This window comes from Amborella trichopoda, chromosome 3 (genome assembly GCF_054954075.1).
Source record: "Amborella trichopoda isolate Santa Cruz 75 chromosome 3, AtrichopodaSantaCruz75HAP2 v2.0, whole genome shotgun sequence".
NCBI lineage: Eukaryota > Viridiplantae > Streptophyta > Magnoliopsida > Amborellales > Amborellaceae > Amborella > Amborella trichopoda.
In genome coordinates, this window is record NC_142338.1 from 25,244,980 (window position 1) to 25,257,471 (window position 12,492).

The 12,492-nt window shown below is 32.9% G+C and overlaps 2 protein-coding genes across 30 annotated transcripts in view; both read right to left on the bottom strand.

Moving 5' to 3' along the window:
* Window positions 1-965: 965 nt before the first annotated feature.
* On the bottom strand, window positions 966-4,950 carry LOC148782817 (uncharacterized). 2 transcript variants are annotated; one of them, XM_088862291.1, is made up of 4 exons: window positions 2,397-4,950; window positions 2,177-2,304; window positions 2,015-2,090; window positions 966-1,658 (listed from the first exon to the last, which is right to left on the bottom strand). In XM_088862291.1, exons 1-4 carry the CDS (start codon window positions 4,126-4,128, stop codon window positions 1,159-1,161), a joined length of 2,436 nt encoding a protein of 811 aa, XP_088718417.1. In that variant the 5' UTR covers window positions 4,129-4,950; the 3' UTR covers window positions 966-1,158. The 2 variants fall into 2 exon arrangements, with proteins under 2 accessions (XP_088718417.1, XP_088718418.1); XM_088862292.1 differs by having other exon boundaries at window positions 1,543-1,925.
* Window positions 4,951-9,603: 4,653 nt separating this feature from the next.
* The window catches only part of LOC18437299 (uncharacterized), a 122,302-nt gene continuing 119,413 nt past the window's right edge, over window positions 9,604-12,492 (bottom strand). For all 28 annotated transcript variants that reach the window (XR_016050989.1, XR_016050988.1, XR_016050987.1 and 25 more), the window contains 3 exons: window positions 10,557-10,673; window positions 10,091-10,147; window positions 9,604-9,933 (listed from right to left, as the gene is read on the bottom strand). Coding sequence is in view for 21 of the 28 variants with exons in the window: in XM_020669112.2 (XP_020524771.1) it covers window positions 9,799-9,933; window positions 10,091-10,147; window positions 10,557-10,673 (309 nt within the window). In the remaining 7 variants the exon portion in view is untranslated. The remainder of the gene's footprint in view (window positions 9,934-10,090; window positions 10,148-10,556; window positions 10,674-12,492) is intronic.

The following is a 12,492-nucleotide window of genomic DNA, read 5'->3' on the forward strand; positions in this document are numbered from 1 at the left end:
AAAAAATCGAAACGGCACGTTTAACCAGACATGGGCTAGAGGCGATTCAAGGCCTAATGAGTAAATCGGTCGGTTGAGTTCAACTGGCCCAACTATCCAAGTCCTGAGAGGTTAAAAAAGTGTTAAAAAAATTAGAAGTACAAATAAAATCTAATAAAATATGAAAAATATATTTAAAACATGATTAAATAAAGCACATCCAAAAATTGAAATTTAATGAAAACATAAAATTTAAAGAATGAATTTATGCCAAGTGCTTGAAATTTATAAAAAAGATGGAAAAAAGATAAAAATAAATATTAATGATCAAAACAATTTTCAATTTTTAAAAAACATTAAAAAATGCATTACAAACAAAATCCTTTGGAGCCTGTTTGGGTACAAGGATTTTAAGACATGGATTCCTAATATCTTGGATTTTGCCAAAATCTACCGTTTGGATTGTTTAATGACTAGGATACTTAAAATCTGGAAAATCAAAATCATGGAAATAAGACGTACTTTTCCATGATTTCATTTCTACATGAAAACTTGTTTTTTGGCATTTCGAAAGCCCGTGGATTTCCCTTATTCGCTCTTTGAATCCGAAACATAGGGAGCACATGGTAGGTATAAAAATTTTAGAGAGAGATTGTAACAAGTTTTGTTACCAAATAATGGACATGGAAGTGATTGCAAAGAATCCATAAATTTTATATAGTTTATCCAAACAAAAAATTAAAAAAATCCATGACAAAAATCCTTGACATTGAAAATCCATAAATTTCTTTAGGATTTCAAATACCTCATATCAATGGTTTAAAAAACGGATCGGTGACCCGGATCGGGCTCCCAAAAAATCGATCCGGATCGGCGAATCGGCGATCCGAATCGAGAATCGAGTGAATCGGTCAGAATAAAGCTTCAAAAAAATCCGAAAAAATTATTAAAATTCATTATAAATATTGTTTTTTAGGAATTCAATAAGAAATAAGGGTACTCCATTAAGAATTTTCATGTTTTTGAATGAATATGCGAATATTGATATGTTCTTTCCCTGCATGAACCGCCATTCAGCATTTAATTTACATCACACAAAAGGATAAACATAGAATTATCATGGAATAAGTATATCAACATAATGGACTGCAATAAAGCATAAAATTAGTAACATACGATCTAAAAATAACATGATAGACGACGTTGTTGTTCTTCTTGGTCACGCTGGTGCCATTGATTGAATTCGTTTGACAATTCATTGATTCGATCTAAAAACGAATCATCGCTATTAGCAGGCGTCTGACTATTCCCAAATCCCTGAGTGTTAGTGTTTTGTTGTGTTCCCAATCCAAATTCCCCGAAGCTTGTCCATCCTTCATGCTCACCTGCACTGTCGTGCTCATCCCTATACTGTTGCTGTTGGGACTCGATATGTGAATAATATGGCTGGGATAGGGTGGCCTCAGAATCATCATCTCTCTCATTTTCTCTTAGACCCCCTTCCGACTCTCCCTCATTAGGTACAATATCATCGACATATTGTGGATACATTGGCTGGCTGCTTCCTCTTTCATGCTGCTCATCACTTTCTTCAATATCTTCATCACCGATAGCCTCAAGGAACGCTCTCTTGTGCAACACTGGCTCCTCCTCTTCTACTACCCATTGGTCTGCTGTGTCTGTGACAAATATTGTGTCTAAGTCTATCGGCCCATAGTCTTCAAGCTTCCTTCTTATTTGTCGCTCTCTGAGGTTTAAATTATAATGAACGTAGACTAGTTTATGCAGCTTCTCAGAAGCGAGTCGATTCCTCCTAGTAGTGTGCAACCATTAGAACGTACTCCAGTTGCGCTCACAGCCAGTAGCAGAACATGTCTAGGAGAGCACCTTGATTGCTATCCTCTTTAGGTGAGGTGCATCAGTACCATATATCTCCCACCATTCAGCTGGATTAAAATGTAAAAAGCATTGTAAGGGCAAGAACAATTCATAAGATTAAATATATGAATGAACAAAATATTAGCAAGGGGATAACCTGGATCCATCATAGTTCGAGAATTTCTGGCAAGTCTAGTTCCGAAGGATCCTATAGCATCCCTATACATAGCAAGCTAAAACAAATATATTACGTTTTAGTGCATTATTCCTCATAAATATAACAACTCAATGAAGTTCTTACCCAAACATTAAATAATACCTCTTGTATTGCTGCTACTTGGTTTCGATGGCTTCTCTCCAACCTTGCAATAATGTATCTGACCCCTTCTATAATCTTGTGGGGTTGTTCAAGTGTCAAATAAAAAAAATTTGGGTTGAAGTAGTAACCTAAAAAATATATAGGTAGAAAAATGTCATTTACAATTTCATAAAAAAATAATTTAAACTGAAACATTGTAATGATATAAATATATATTTACCAGCATAATGAATTGGACGTCCAAATTTGGTGTTCCACCTCTTTTCTATAATCTCGATCACTTTGCTAGCAAAATTACACTTCTCCCCAATAGCTGATTTCGCCCTCTCAATACCTTCATAAAGGATACCCATGGTAGCTTTCTTGTCAACATCCACCATTCTTAATACCGTGACCAAAGGGGTAGTGGCCTCTACAACACTGGAACATCGAGACCAGAACAGCCTATTTGAGATTATGTTGTCCACTTTCATACCGATACTGGACTTCGAGAGGCGGTCATTTAACCATTCTTCACAAGTAAACAATCTCTTTAATGCACCTTCAAATTTTCGAATGGAGTCCACAGCTAAGTAATCGGTCGCAAAGCGGGTTATGGCAGGCCTGATTATCTCTTTTTTCTTAGAGTGTTTTCTAAACAGAAATAAAATTTTAGAGTGGTTGTATATAAATCTCGACACCAACCTTGCTTCCTCTAGAGTCTCCTTCACAATTTTGATCTCACCGATCTCCTCTAACATAAGATCGATGCTGTGTGCAGCACACGGGGTCCATACTAGATGCTTTCTCTTATCCATCAACTTGCTGCCCGCAGAAACACATGCACGCGCATTGTCCATAATAAACTGGACTACATGCTTATCTCCCACCTCCTCCACTATCTGATCATATAGTCGTATGTAGAAGTTTGCATCCTTCTTCGTCCCTGATACGTCTTTGCTAGACAAAAAAGTTGTACCTTTTGGGGAATAGGCCAAGAAGTTTAAAAACTCCTTTTTGCTAACTTTATTCAACCAACCATCACTCATGAGAGTAATTCCAGTTCTTGGCCAACTCTGTTTATATTCTTCAATCCACTTTTTAACTTCCTCTACCTCTTCATCTAATATTGGCCCACTGAGCTCATATGCCGTCGGGGGTTTTACCCCGGGCTCAACTCTCTGGATTGCACTAATCATAGGTGGAAAATATGGGCTATTGGCTGCATCAAAGGGAATCCCTTTATCGTCGAACCATTTACCAACATATCTCCCTAACATGTTTTTTGTACCTTTAACCATGCCTTTTAAGGTCATCTGTTGTGACTTAGGCTTTGAGAGAAATGGGTCTTTACGACCATGACCTGCAATACTGGCACTCCTAGGTAACCTAGAAACAATTTCTTCAACAACTGATTCTCCGTGATACATATTGCCACCAACCCCTCCATACATATTTGAGCTGGGCCCGCCATACATGCTCGAGCTGGGCCTGCCATGCATATCTGAACTAGGCCCACCATGCATATCGGAGCTAGGCCCACCATGCATGTCTGAGCTAGACCCACCGGGCATTCTATACCCACGTTCCCTCTGATATTGTTCATGTAAACTCAATCTTGTGGCCATGTCCAGCTCATTATTATATTGCTCTTCTAGGTCATTATTATATTGCTCTTCTGTATCATTCCTGCTTGATGGTGTATATAAACTAGCTATCTCCTCATTCATCCTATGTTTGGCAATTTTTTTACCTTTGTTAGCATTAAGAATTGCCACCATCTGTTTTTTTACATTACTAGGGACACTAGTGCATGCAGAAACTTCTCCCTTAACCCCTGCCAAGTGTTGCTTGAACCTATGTATCCCACTACTTATCACTCTTTGACAGTAATTACAAATAATTTTGTCTTTCTTGTTGGGATCAAGTCTGACCCCATGTTGCCATGCAGGGTCTTCTACAGATCTTGACATGATTCAACTGTTTTAAGATGTAAAAAGTATAAAATTAACCTGACAGTTCAAAAAGAAAAATAATCACCATGTGTAGTGATAATATGTTGCGGTAGTTCATGTAGTCATATTTGTTGTTATTTGTTATTGCAAAATACCTTTTTTGACAATAATATTTTCGTACATATCAATTACAAACATTCAGAATAATATAATACAAAATGCAAGCTCCAAACATGGCTACAACTCAATTATAAAAAACATACATTTTTTGCATTAAAAAATTAATAATAAAAACAATTCTTCAAAGAGCCAGCTAACATCAGTCATTCCAACTAAAAAATCCATGAACAACAGATAAAAAAAATACAGTTTTGCATTAAAAATATAATAACATGCATTTTTTTGCATAAATAATCCATCAACATACAATTTTTTCAACAAAAACTTTAACAATAAAAATTTAAAATATGGTTTAATACCTCATGATAATTAAAACCTTGTCACGATTTTCACATCTTTTCGGAAAATCAGCATTTTTCAAAAAATTCGATCATGGAAAAAAAAAAGAAGAAAAATTATAGCAAACTCAAACAATAAAAATTAAAAATTGGGTTTAATACATCATGATAATAAAAACTTTATCACGATTTTCACATCTTTTCGGAAAATCATCATTTTTCAAAAAATTCGATCATGGATAAAAAGAAATAAAAAAAAAAAGTACAGCAAATTTTCAAAAAATTCGATCATGGATTACAAAAAAAAATTCGATCATGGATTAAAAAAAAAAAATAACAAATTTTCAAAAAGTTCGATCATGGATTAAAAAAAGAAAATCACAAATTTTCAAAAAATTCAATCATGGATTACAAAAAAAAATTCGATCATGAATTAAATAAAAAAATCACAAATTTTCAAAAAATTCAATCAGGGATTACAAAAAATTCGATCATGGATTACAAAAAATTCGATCATGGATTACAAAAAATTCGATCAAGGATTACATAAAATTCGATCATGGATTACAAAAAAAAAAAAACATAAAAAAACAAAAAATTCGATCGTGGATTACAAAAACAGAAAAAAACAATTCGATCTTGGATTACAAAAAATTCAATCATGGGTTACAAAAAAAAAAAAAAAACAAAAAATTCGATCATGGATTACAAGAAAAAAAAACAAACATTTCGATCATGGATTACGAAAAAATCGATCATGGATTAATGAAAATTCTATAATGGATTACAAAAAATTCGATCATGGATTACATAAAATTCGATCATGAATTATAAAAAAAAAAAACAAAAAAAAACAAAAAATTCGATCGTGGATTACAAAAAAAGAAAAAAACAATTAGATCATGGATTACAAAAAATTCAATCATGGATTACAAAAAACTCTATCATGGGTTACATAAAAAAAAAAAAAACAAAAAATTTGATCATGGATTACAAAAAAAAAAACAAACATTTCGATCATGGATTACAAAAAAAAAAAACAAACATTTCGATCATGGATTACAAAAAAAAAAAACAAACATTTCGATCATGGATTACAAAACATTCGATCATGGATTACAAAAAATTCTATCATGGGTTACAAAAATAAAAAATAAAATTCGATTATGGATTACAAGAAAAAAAAACAAACATTTCGATCATGGATTACAAAAAATTCGATCATAGATTACAAAAAATTCTATCATGGGTTACAAAAAAAAAAAAAGAACAAAAAATTCGATCATAAATTACAAAAAAAAAAAAAAACAATTCGATCATGGATTACAAAAAAATCGATCAAGTATTACAAAACTTTCGATCATGGATTACAAAAAAAAAATAAATAAATAAAAAAATAAAAAATAAAAAAGTCTGTTCTTTACAGAGCCATTTTACATAAGCCATTTTAACTCAAAAATCCACCTCTAAGTGAATAAATTACATCCAATTGAGTATATTTTCTGATAAACAACAATATAAGGAATCAAAACCCTAAATTTTTAACACATTATTTTTAATATATCATGAAAACAAAATCAAAAGGCGGAAAAAAAAAAAAAAACAGCGGAATTTTGGTTCCGCAGACATCTCAGTGTTCATCTCAAATTTCATGCTGTAATTGACCAGATTACGTAAAATTGAAAATTTTAAATCATACTAGACACAATAAAGATTAAAAACCCTAATTATTGAACTCATTATGTTCAAAATATGCCGTGAAATAAATCAAATGGCGGAAAAAACCATTATATATATAATGATTTCATGCAACGGTTGCATAGTAATATAATGCAACAACCTTAAAAAATCTTCTTATGGCCATTTGTTTGATCCAAATTTTAAAATATACACTATTTTCATTTTCTTAAACAATCTTAAAAAATAAAAAATTTAAAACACAACCTAGAAAATAATTTTTTAGCCCAATTAACATAGGCCGTTCATTTTGGTGAGATACTTAGATCTAGGCCTTAGAAGGATTTTTTCATTTCCAATTTTTTTGGATGGCTTTATTATCATTAGATGAACAATATTAAAAAATAAAAAAATGATTTTGGATTTATAAAGGCTAATATCTTGAAATTCATAAAATGAATGGTCTATATTCGTTTTTGGATGGGAGTCATTTTAACCATACCTAGGGTTCAAATTGAACTTTTTTTTTTTGGGGAGGATTTGATTATTGAGATAAAGAGAGTGTGTGTGCAAATTTTGGGGTCTTACGAATACCACAAACATTGTTTTTTAGAAGTGTTGTTTCATTATACTATGATACAACCGTTGCATTAGATCATTGCTCTATATATATATAGGATTTTGTTTGGCTATGCCACTTAGTGGTGTAGACCCTTAAAGTGCTCAATATTTTTGGATACTAAAATACCCTTGAATTGTAATGCAATTTTTTTGAAGTAGGGGCATTTTTTATCATGTAAAAGGGTAGAATAGATATTTTATAAAAAATAGTGGTATTTTATTAGTAGTTAAAAAAAATTAATGCATCCGCACCATATCAATGATGTCATTGTCCACTATTGTTAATAAATACATTTGTTTTTATTAGGAATTTCTAATTTATCCTTGACTAATTACTTTTTTTTTTAGAGAAACCCTTGACTAATTACTTAAAATACCCTTAAACAAAAAGTTAGTATACTATAGGATAAGGGTATCTAAATGTTCAGCACTTTAATAGTCTATACAATTACATCGATCATCTAGACTTGAGCACTTTAAAGGTATCTAAATGTCTAAAAATATTGAGCACCCTATTAAAATAAGTAAAACCTCACTGTATAAATAAGTATTGAAAAACCTTTACATCGATCAGCTAGACTTGAACATTATATTTATAAAAAAAGAAAAAGAAGGTTTTAAAGATCTAGAAATAGTATATGTTGCAAAAAATTATCTAGGCCGTCCATTTTGCCCTAAAATTAAGTGTTAATCGATCTGCAAGAAGTGTATTATTTTATGAATTTTAAATTTTATTATAGATGTTGGAATTTGATTTTAAAAATTTTTGTTGTCGAAAGTGTTTTGAGGCGGGGCTTTATTCATAGAGCCTAGGCCAATAGATACCTGATCCAAACATAAGGGGCAGTGAAATAGACGTTCCCCAATTTGGCTATTTATTTCCCGCGCTCCAAATTTCCTCTTTTTTCTTTTAATTTTTTGGCCATTACGTTCTCTTCGTTTACAGTTCCTCTGTACCATTTCTTAAAAACAACACTATTTTTTTTACCCTGGTTCTTCAAAACCTTATTTCAGCTATGTTTTTCTGTATTATGAGGTATTTTATCTCTGTTTTTCTACTTTGATTCTCCCAAAAGCGTTAAATCTTGTTTGCGTATCTTTTGGATAAAAAAAAAAAAAAAAAAAACGAAAGATTGTTTCTCGATTTTCTTTCAACTCCATAACTTGGCCAATCAATTTCCTGGGTGGCTTATGTCTAAATAAAAAATTTGCTTTTTGTGTCATTCATCTAATGATATGACGAAATTTAAACTTCAAACTAGTTCCATCAGGGCCTGATCTAGACCCTGTATCCACTACATTTTCTGCCTTCTAGAAAGCAAATTTTTAAAAAATTTATTCACAATATTCTTGGCTGGGTCAAATATACAAAATTGTGGCGAAACAGATGCCCCAAAGACCCCAAAATTGAGTTCGGGACCTTAAAATGGAGTTAGCATGGGTTAGAGTCCGTACCTAAATATACGTTTATCTATATATACCATATCCTTAAGCCAAAGTTAAGAGATGAATACATATAATAAGAATTATAAACGACCCTAACTCTAAAGATTGTAAGATACACCATATGAATGTTGGGTATTGTGGTGGTTATTGGTTGTTGAGTAGTTAAACCATTATAACCATCTAATAAAGAGTTATACCTCTCCACTTAATGGTTATTTCCTCACTCTATAACAATAAGACATTTCTCTCATTTCACATACAAATTTTGTTACCTGAATTTTCAGTAATAACTACTTGCTCACTCTAAAAATAAATTTCCAACAATAACTACTTGCTCACTCTAGAAATCAATTTCCAACAATAACTACTTTATCTCTCTAGAAATAAAAGGTAACTCTAGTAATTGAAGGCTTGCCATTTTAGTGCATTAAATATGCAACAGATCCTATAATTCAAAATTTCTAACCTTCTTTCAAGAAGATTTGTTGAAGTCTAACCAAGTATTCTCCTTATGGCAGTCTCTTTACATTCTCTCTTTTGTATATCTATATGATGATATCTGAAAGTTCGTCAATAAAATGTTTTATGTTCTTTAATTGAATTTGAGCATGTTTTCATGGCCCATGCTTTCCAATTCTCAATTCTCATATTATTTTAAAATGTTTTTTTAATAATTCTACCAAATAATCACTTTTTACAAATATTTAGTGATAGAAACCGAAAATAAAAAACCTTTGCTCTCCAGTCTTCAAGTCTTTCATTATCTTCAAATAAATAATTTTAAACTCCACCAAATATTATGCTATCGTATTATCTCTTCAATTAGGACTTTGTCTTTTTTTCAAGGGCCTCTCTCTTTTTCGTACAATTATCTAAATCTTTTGCTCTTTGAATAATCTATATTCTTCTATTCTCATTGTATATCTATACACATATCAATGTACTATTCCATTGCATATTTATGAAACTATTTATATAAACGCTTATTGCACATCTACATACTCTCAATGCATAAATTTACACGATTATTTGCATAATCACTTATTTTATTTCTACATGCAACACAGCTAATGTCATTTGTACATATAACATATAAACTATTATTGTATTTTAAGTTTTTATATCTTGAACTGGACCTGACTGGCCAGACCCGATTACAGCCCTAGGCCCATGGCCATTAAAACAGTGTAGGACCATATTTTTGAACCCCTTGTAATTTATCATTGTGCGTGTCACATAGAGAGAGAGAGAGAGAGAGAGAGAGAGAGAGTGAGAGAGAGATCCCTCTGCATGGTACAAATGATCCTGGTGTTCTAGAACACGTCAGGTCGAATGGGTAAATAATTTTTGCTCTGTAATTGGTAAAACAAGGGGGAAAAGACAATGCGTTAAATATGCACACAGAAAACAAAGGAAGATCTTGCAGGACAGGACAGGACAGGAATCTTCTGGTAAGAATAACATGTACAATAAAAACATAGCCTAATCAAGAAGCTGCACTTTTCAATGACTGCCTATTCAAGACGTCCAGTAAATACTTAAGATACTGGTTAATCTGAGGCAAACTAGACTGGGCAATTCCAATGAGTTCATAGCAAACCTTGGATACTTCATCTGTTAGCTGCAGAATTACACTTGTTAACTTTAAGTACCACTCAACAAAGAAAGCCCACTTCAATAGTAATTGAACATCGGAAAAAAAACAGTGAATTCTAAGATGGTTAATACCGTTTTCATCATTTTTAAATAGCAAAAGGAGGGGCACATAATTGAAATACCTTTAAAGACATCGTGATAGAGTCACATGCTTCAAGTGCGCCGTTTCCTTGTGTAACCTGGATAGAAATTATCAACTTTTTATTGGCAAAAGATTCACCCATGATGTTATTTTCTTTCCTAACATCTTTTATATGTCCTCTTACAATCAATATTCAAGAAATTATTATGAAAAACCGAGGCTGAGCTATGTGTTTCAGTTTTAAAACTAAATGAACAAGAATTAAACCAAACCATATTGTCGGTTCTGTAGTAGTATGTCTTTTCGTAGCTAGATTTGGCCTCAAGTTTAACTCTATGTTAGGCAGAGAAAAGTTACTTTCTGAGCAGAAAAATGCGTTGAGCTTTTGGTTAAATGGAAAACTTGGGCAACATGCCTCAATTTTTGCTCTGACTGGGTCAAAAATTGACTTCGAGTTTGAGCATATTGCTTGCGAATTCAACGTAAACATTGAAGTGAATGCTTACAGAATTTGGCACTTGAAGCAGACAATCAAGAATATTCTGAAGAGCCGTCCAAGAAATAGATGCAACGTCCTCATAGTAGGAGAGATCTCCAAGAAATAGCAAGTCATTCCCCACAACCTACACAGACAAGCAGATTACTATTATGTGAACTAGAAAGTAAGTCATGAAATTTCAGTTCATAACCATTTCACACTAGAATTTGTGGGTCCACCATTATGCTTTAGAAGAGTTGAGCACAAGCGCACAGTCATATGAGGACAACTTCTCATACTTTGATATTTTATTGATTGATTGGAAAGAACATTTTAGAAGTCCCTACATGATTATGGGGGTTTTGGACTAGGCACAGCAGAAGTAGATAACCAAGTGCCTTGTTATTAAAATTTTGGAAAGAAAATTATAATGCTTATAGTAAAAGTTGTTAACTGAAGAGATTTTTCTTTTATTTGATTTTACTATGCGCCTTCAACCAGCAAGAACATGGAATGCAATCATGGTCATGACTTCAAGGATAGACAAGTCCAAATGATTATGTAAAATTTCAAAAAAAAAAAAAAAGATTGATTGAAGCTGTCTTTATGGAAGCTTCTCTCTATCTGTAATTGATTCTATTTAATTAATACAATACAGTTAACTTCAGAAAAAAAATGATTATGTAAAACGAGGTTCAACAAATTTCGTGACATGTAATATGAGGTTCAATTCATCTCCACCAACACTTCAGAAATTAATGATTTTATGGGGAAAAATAGTTTTCAACAAAGAATTTGAATTGTCGGAGAACAGTGAACAAAGATATTTTCTTAAGAAGATCAAAGTATGTTGACTATAATCGTCAACAAATGTAACAAGTATTTGGTACAAGAATAGATTCTTTGGGAGAGGGTCCCACACATCAGAATGCACTTAGCTCAAAAGGATAAGCGACTCATTTATTATGAGAAACAAATCAAAGTGTGTGAAAGAATGCATGACAACTAGAATATAACAAATTATGGACTTGGACTAAAATAATGGATCACAATCCCCTTATATCAAGACTCTTAGTGAAACTGTGATTACAATGCCCAACATGGTGATGCAAAGCATCAATTATGTGTTTATATGACTTAGATCATCCAAGACTTAAATCATCCAACTGCAGACACTAAGACTAAGACTGTGGCGAACTTCGAACTACTTGAGGATTTAGCTCCCTTCAGATAATAGACACTTCCACGTCATTCTCCATCAGCTAACATTCTCCTCGTATTTAAATCCTTCACAAATACAGAGGAAGGAGAGAAAATGATGCAGGATTTGGAAGCTAACTGACAAACGAACACAATGTTACGATCAATGTGGGAAATAAAAAGAGTATTTGGGACAGACAAACAACGTGGAATTGAAATGGATGCATTTCTGACGTGAGTGATGGGGTGACTGTTTCCATCACCAGTAATAACAGTTACTCTACCATGATAAGGAATAAGCAGAGAGAATTTACATCACTGGACACATGGCTGGCTGCTTTGGAGTCGAGAATCCATGATCCATCATTCAACTGCATCATGCTCATATTTGGACAAGGAATTATTGAGCCATAGCATGCTGGTTTGTGGACTGAAATGAGTATATTGAAGAAGACCGAGGGGATGAAGGCACCTGATTTCTCAAACCAGACTAGACATGTTGAAGGTGGGACCAAATCTATACCAACCGACTGCCATATGATTTCTTAATGTGCAGAGTTGACACACGAGATAGTTGGCTGGTCACAATCTAATTTGAGGATGTGGTGTAGGAAGAATTCCAGTACAACACCTATTAGGAAGTACAAGTTAGTTCAAGTGGAAGGCTGAAAAGGGTAAAGGGTAGGTCCAAAAAGACATGGTTGGAAGTAGTGAGAAAAGAAATAGGACCAATGAACGAAAATTAGGCCACCTAGCCGTCTAGG

Excerpts from the sequence above, each read along its gene's own strand:
- LOC148782817 (XM_088862291.1), bottom strand. The coding sequence starts at position 4,128 with ATGTCAAGATCTGTAGAAGACCCTGCATGGCAACATGGGGTCAGACTT. Across the intron at positions 2,305-2,396 it reads ACGTCCAATTCATTATGCTG|GTTACTACTTCAACCCAAAT; the intron begins GTAAATATATAT and ends TATATTTTTTAG. Across the intron at positions 2,091-2,176 it reads AAGTAGCAGCAATACAAGAG|CTTGCTATGTATAGGGATGC; the intron begins GTATTATTTAAT and ends TATTTGTTTTAG.